We start from the raw sequence: 6,398 nt of genomic DNA on the forward strand, positions 1-6,398 counted from the left end.
CAATTCAGTTGCAGCAGTCTTCAGATTGAATCCTTGGCCACAGTTTCTTGAGCAAACACTGAAAGACCTCCTTGCAACCATATAATTCTCCTGAGGTGCCATACCCTAGTGGTTAGAGCAATAAAGATGGAGCCTTTGGTTTCATTCCCCGCTCAACCTCTGGACTTGGTGTAGGTTCTTGACACCACTTAACATCTTAGAACATTGGAGCCACCTGCTGTAAAGCCACAAGAACCTTAGAACGCCTAGGTCTTGCTTTATCCCTTTTGTGTTGTAGTTTACTTCTTAAAACAGAGCCGAGTGAAATGCTAGTCTCCAACCCATCGTAAGCCTTGACTCCCCAAGGCCTGCTTTTCTTTTTTTAAAGTTACGCTCTCAATTCTTGTGCAATACCAGTTGACATTCTCTTAAGCTAAAGTTCTCTGTATAAAGCCACAGAACAGGAGCAGTGTGGTTATTAGTGAGGCAAGCTTTGCTCCCCATTCACTAGGGCACCTCCTCTCTCCGAGAGGGGCCACTTTCATGGGTAAGAAGTCCTGCTGCCATGCCATCTCCTTCCATTGAGCCTGCCCATTTGAACATTGTACACTTCAAAGATGGGAGTAACCTTGGAAGGACTTTTACATTGAGGCTAACGTAGAAGTTTGTCTGCATATGCTGTCTATTACTTTGAATGTTCTGAAGTTTCAGAGTTGGAGGGTAATGGACAGTTTTTCCTTCTAATACAGAGATTAGAGATAGAGATTAGAGATAGAGATATATATATATTGTCAATCTAATTTTATAGAAGCCCATCTAGTAACTTTTTCTTAAATGTATAACTCTTTGCATTTCAGGACACCCACTTGAATTTTTACGAAATCAACCTCAGTTCCAGCAGATGAGACAAATTATTCAGCAGAATCCTAATCTGCTGCCAGCTTTGTTACAGCAGATAGGACGGGAAAACCCTCAGCTACTACAGGTGACTTAAGCACCATGGGATAATATGAATGGACCTGTCAAGGGTGCTTTAATGCATCAAGAATCTTAGTTTTAATGCATCTTAGTTTGGGAGTGTGAAACAGTTCTATGACTGTCAAGTACTGGGATGGAGGCTTTCCTTCTGTTCCCCACCCAACTGGGCGACAGATCTTCAGTACTAGATCCTATTTAGGCAGTAGTTTGATGCTGAGTCAGTACCATTAAATGCTTAAGCTATACTTGCAAATTCTCCTTAGTTTTCATTTTCTTTGAATGTAACCTCTCTCCACGTCTTTTCCTGATCAAAGTCCAAGTGGGTGGGAAGGAACAAGTCAGAAGCTTTTTTTATTGAGACTGAACTGAATTAGGATCAAATGTTAACCATAGAAGGTAGGTCTTGCTAGAGTAAATTCTGGGACACGCTAAGCTTCTTCCATGGCACACTGCAAATGCTGCTGTCTCTTTGGCCACAGGGAATAATGGAAAAACAGCCTTAGTTCTTGTACAGAACGCATGTCACTTACTCCCTTTATGGGATGCATAGTGTTCTACCATTTCAACACATTTGTTTAAACAACTTAATTGTAGCAGGGCAGGCGATGAAATTTTTGGGTGTAAAAAGTACAAAAATAATAAAGCGCTGTAAAACGTAAAACAAAAATTCTGTTTTCTCCAAATTTCAGTTGTTGACGTACCCCCCAGATGTCTCTCGAGTACCCCTAAGGGTACTCGTACCACTGGTTGAGAATCACTGTTCTAGACCAGAGGTGGGCAATAAAAAGATGGTGGTTCACCAGGGTTAGACCTTGATGGGCCGCTGCTGCTATCTTTACCTGTACCCCCCACAGGTATGGGCGGTTGCAGCTCCCATTGGCCGGGAACGGAGATCCACAGCCAACAGGAGCCATGATCCCTGTACCTGGGGAGATGCAGGTAAATATGGCAGTGTAGGGGCCCGCCAGGAGCTTAGCATGGCCAACCCGATCCAGCCTGGGAGTCGGTATTTGTCCACCCCTGCTCTAGACCATAAAGCTTACAGCAGCTAGAAACTTTTAGGTGCCATTTGGCAGGACTGAGCATGCTTTATTTCAGTGTATTGCTTCCTTTTGTTCTCCAATGCCCCGCAGCAAATCAGCCAACACCAGGAGCATTTTATTCAGATGTTAAATGAGCCAGTTCAAGAGTCTGGTGGCCCAGGAGGAGGTGGAGGCAGTGGAGTAGCAGAAGCTGGAAGTGGTCAGATGAACTACATTCAAGTTACACCTCAGGAGAAAGAAGCTATCGAGAGGGTGAGCCTTCCTTTTGTGGGTTTGAAACACTAACATGAGCCCGGCTGTCTCTTTTGCTCCGTGGATTAGGCATTGTGCAGGTTAAAACATGCACCAAGGATGTGCGTGCAGTTCATATCTTACTACTATGAATCATAATTTTCTGGTGTGAGGTTTGAAAGCTTGGCCTGCTGGAAGTCATGTTATGGCTGTAAGGCCCTTGCTTCCCTGCCTCCCCTGCCTTTTTAGAAGAGGCCTGTAAAATGCCATGTTTTTGCAATCACAGCACTGCAGTTGGAAGAGACTGAAGTTCCACTGGGCACATGCACAACTGAATTTGAAGTCTTAGAGTCCTATTTAGGACTTTTTGTAAGAGCTTTTTGCAAACGCTTCAGATTCTGATGTCACATATAGGTGGCTTTGGTAATGTGAGGGGGGGGTCCTTTTTTTGTATCTTAGAATTGATTCCTAACTTCTTTAGACTAGCTTTCATGGGAAGTAGACTAAAGTTACTGCTTAACCCGGTTATTTGACTGTGTTTTACTCTGTCAGTTGCTAAAAATACCAGCATAAATATATATCAATCTGCAAGCCATGGAAATCTAACCCAGTGAATGCATTCAATTCCACTTCCTGGGCTGGTGATAGGTACACACGTTCCAAATTTCTGCACAAAATGAAGCGTGAGCGGTTGCAACTAAAACTTGTAGACTAGACCTGAGGTGGCATGATTGCGTGGACTGCAAACGTAGCTGTGGAGTCGTGCAGTACAGGCCCTCCCCGAGTTGGAAACATCCGACTTGTGAAGTTCTGCACATGCACACCGAAGCTTGACTGCAGCCTCGCAGGGGAGCAGGCAAGAGGTACAGGGGGCGGTGAGCGGCGTGAGCTCTGGCAAGAAGACTCTGGAGGAACTAGGGCTGTCGTGTAGCTGGCAGCTGGATAGACGCGGTGGTTTCCTCTTCAAAGTGCTTCGTGTCTCCAGCCGCTGGCTGCACGGCCGTACCCTGCTCCTTTGGAGTCCTCCAGCCCACGCTCGCGCCACTTGCTGCCTCCTAATTGGAGGAGTGGGCAGCCGAGGGATACCCACAGGTCCCCTTCAAAATCTCCACTTAGCTCCTCAGCCTCCTGTAATGAAAGCTGTTTTTCTTCAAGCACCAGCGTTCAAGGTTAAATCAAACAACTTTCTACAATTTTTCATTGCAAATACACAGCATTTCAGCTGTGCAGTTCTTTTCTAACCAAGTGTTTTTTATAATAGTTGGGAAAAAAATGGAAAATTTCATATTTCATTGAAGTTTTGAATTCTTCCAACAGAGCTCCCTGATTCTGCAGCAACTTTTAAAATAACCATGGAGGGGGAGGATTGTTCTTCCTGGGTCGATATAGAAAATTGGTCTAAAATAGCTTATTTTCCTTATGAACCCTGCATCGTATGACTCTTGTCTTCAAATGTTGTTTCTTTAACCTACTGTTTTTCTTCTGAATTCATTTGTATACTCTTGGTGGCCAGGAACAGCGAACTACAGCCACTGAGGGGAATGGGGAGGGTGCCTGCAGATGGTCAGCATAAACAAAACGTTTCACATCTTGCCAGCAAATTACCTTGATGGGCCATGTGCCAAAGGTTGCCAATCCCTGCTCTAGATTTAATTAGGGATTGATGTCCTCTCTTAGCCTGAGACACTCGGTGCTCTTAATTAAGAGCTGGTCTGGTATTGATTTTGAATATGTGCAAGTTGCATGTACTCTGAGGTTTTGACAAACAGATTCCTTCACCTCACTGTTTTTGCAGTTAGCTAAAATGAAGTCTTAAACTCTTACCCACCCAAGCCTAAGCTGTCTTCACGGCACTTGCCCGCTCACTCGGTTAAAATCAAGCACACTCTTTTTGCTATAGTCAGGTTTCCTAGTGTCATTGAATTCTAGACCCTCTTAGCAACAAGTACAGCTTGTAGCAAAAAGCGGCTGTACTATTCCTATTTAAAATGTGCTTTGTGATGAATTAATTTTGACCACAGCAATGCAGCCTATAGATGCTCTTTCCTGGTGCTGCAAACGGGTACCTGTTTGCTTCTACTGCTGTAAGACGTTACGAGTGATGTGACTTCATGTACTCAGTGAGACTAACATAGAACCACTTTTTAAATGAGAACTTAAATTGAGGTTACTACGAGATCTTAATTCAATTACAAATCTCCAGTAAATAAGGGCTCGGAAGGGAAACCTAAATGCAGTCACAATGTTTATTTGAACAAATGCTTAAATGTTGAAATCCTAACATAGTAAACCTTCAGAGAGGCTTAAAGTACTTTAGAAGTGGTGTTTCTAAATGCATATCTCTCTTCTTTAGTTAAAGGCATTAGGATTTCCTGAAGGACTTGTGATACAAGCATATTTTGCTTGCGAGAAGAATGAAAACTTGGCTGCCAACTTTCTTCTACAACAGAACTTCGATGAAGATTGAAAGGGAGAGACTTTTTTATCTTGCGCTTCACACCAGTGCATTACACTAACTTTGTTCACTGGATTATTTGGGCTCATATCCACAATACTTGGTGTATGGTATGGTGGGGAGGGAGAAGAAAACATAGGAAACAAAGCAAGGATAAATAAAGCATGTCTGCTTTAAATTGGCAGATGCAGCAAATCACACAGTGTAAAATACTATACAACCAAAAATCAGCTTTTGCAGGTATTTAGTTTCTTCTATAAACTGTAGGTTAACTTTTTTCTAGGTTTTCACTTTTACCGTACTAATTCCAGAAACTTAGTGTAATGCCCTGCTTCATGTTTCTTTTTACTTAACATTGGTATTGGAAAATAGCTTTTGCTACCTAGAATCTACAGTCTGTATTTCATGGCAACACTGGATAATGGCTTTGTGAACTCTAAAAGAATTGAGCAACTGTAAACATAAATGCCAAAATATAGGTGGTTATTTTGCTGCTTCAGATATATTAAATTTAGTGCAAGAAGCCCGTTATTCCGTGTTAAATGCTGGATTTAAAAAAAGAATGCCTTCAAATGAAATCTCATTACTGTTATGTTAAAATTTGTTGATCATTGAATTAGACTCCCTTCTAACGTGATTTGAGAAGCTGAACACTTACTTACAGGCAAACTTACTTTCTTGTTTACGTCTTTTCTTTTTTGGGGTAAAATTATATCTAATTACTGTTTACTTCAATGTTATGTTGCAGTAAAGATTTAAAAAAAAAAACAACCATTGCATGTTTGGTTTTGATGTATCACTTTGTCAATTGAGCCCTTTTTTTGGTTACCAAATGTAAACTTCACTGCTCTCCATCGTAGTGAATATTATTTATTAACAAGTCAGAGCCCATCTTACTTCATTTATTAAAGTTGGTTCACCAGTTCAGCTGGAAGTATTTCAAAACCAGGTGTCGAATGTTTGTAATACTTTCGCTTTATTTTGTCTTCATCTTCTATGAGAACGTAGGACCACTTTTGGCATTGTATTGCTCTTGAAAGGATTGTAATATTCCAGGAACTTATCTTCAGGAAGGACATTGCGTCTATAAATGCTGTGTGGGGGAATTCAGAACCTGAGAATTAGGTGAACAATCAAGTGATTGCATCCCAAAAGATTATGCACACCTACTTTACCTTCTATTAAAAGTAAGCTCTAATTGTAGAGTTCTGAGTCTTATTTCTTGGTGCCCCGTTGTCAGTTACTTTGTATGTGGAATGGCTAATTCTGTGAGCCTTCCTGTTCAGTATATGTTGGCTTGGCAGACAACTTTACCTCTGCTGCAGTGCTCAGGAGGCAAATTAATTTTGCTTTCTCCTAAAAGTCTTTTGTTTGGGAAGTGCTGTACATGGGCTGAAGATACAAGCTCAAAATGCAGTACTTTTAATACTCCAGTTGGCTTCTTGTTTCCTATGGCATCATTTATTTTCACACAACTTTTTGGTCACAAAGCAACTATGCTTTCACTCTCTAAACTATGTTTAACCTTAGAGATGAATAAGGATGAACAGAGCAGTCTTTTAATAGCACCGGTCTCACCAGAGAAGGGATTTTTGTGTATGGAGTATGGAGTCAGTGTGGCGACTGGTCTTACTGTTCACTATCTAAAATGAATCGCATCTAAAATGAAAGTAGGATGGGGTGGTGGGAAGTATAAAAGACAGTGAAAGCTC

At 41.6% G+C, this 6,398-nt stretch overlaps 1 protein-coding gene across 1 annotated transcript in view; it reads left to right on the top strand.

The window, feature by feature from the left end:
• The window catches only part of RAD23B (RAD23 nucleotide excision repair protein B), a 40,841-nt gene extending 34,952 nt beyond the window's left edge, over positions 1 to 5,889 (top strand). The window contains exons 8-10 of the mRNA XM_075931374.1: positions 837 to 964; positions 2,091 to 2,252; positions 4,585 to 5,889. Of these exons, the coding sequence (XP_075787489.1) occupies positions 837 to 964; positions 2,091 to 2,252; positions 4,585 to 4,698 (404 nt within the window). The 3' untranslated portion in view covers positions 4,699 to 5,889. The remainder of the gene's footprint in view (positions 1 to 836; positions 965 to 2,090; positions 2,253 to 4,584) is intronic.
• Positions 5,890 to 6,398: the final 509 nt, after the last annotated feature.

This window comes from Pelodiscus sinensis, chromosome 6 (assembly GCF_049634645.1).
Source record: "Pelodiscus sinensis isolate JC-2024 chromosome 6, ASM4963464v1, whole genome shotgun sequence".
Taxonomy (NCBI): domain Eukaryota; kingdom Metazoa; phylum Chordata; order Testudines; family Trionychidae; genus Pelodiscus; species Pelodiscus sinensis.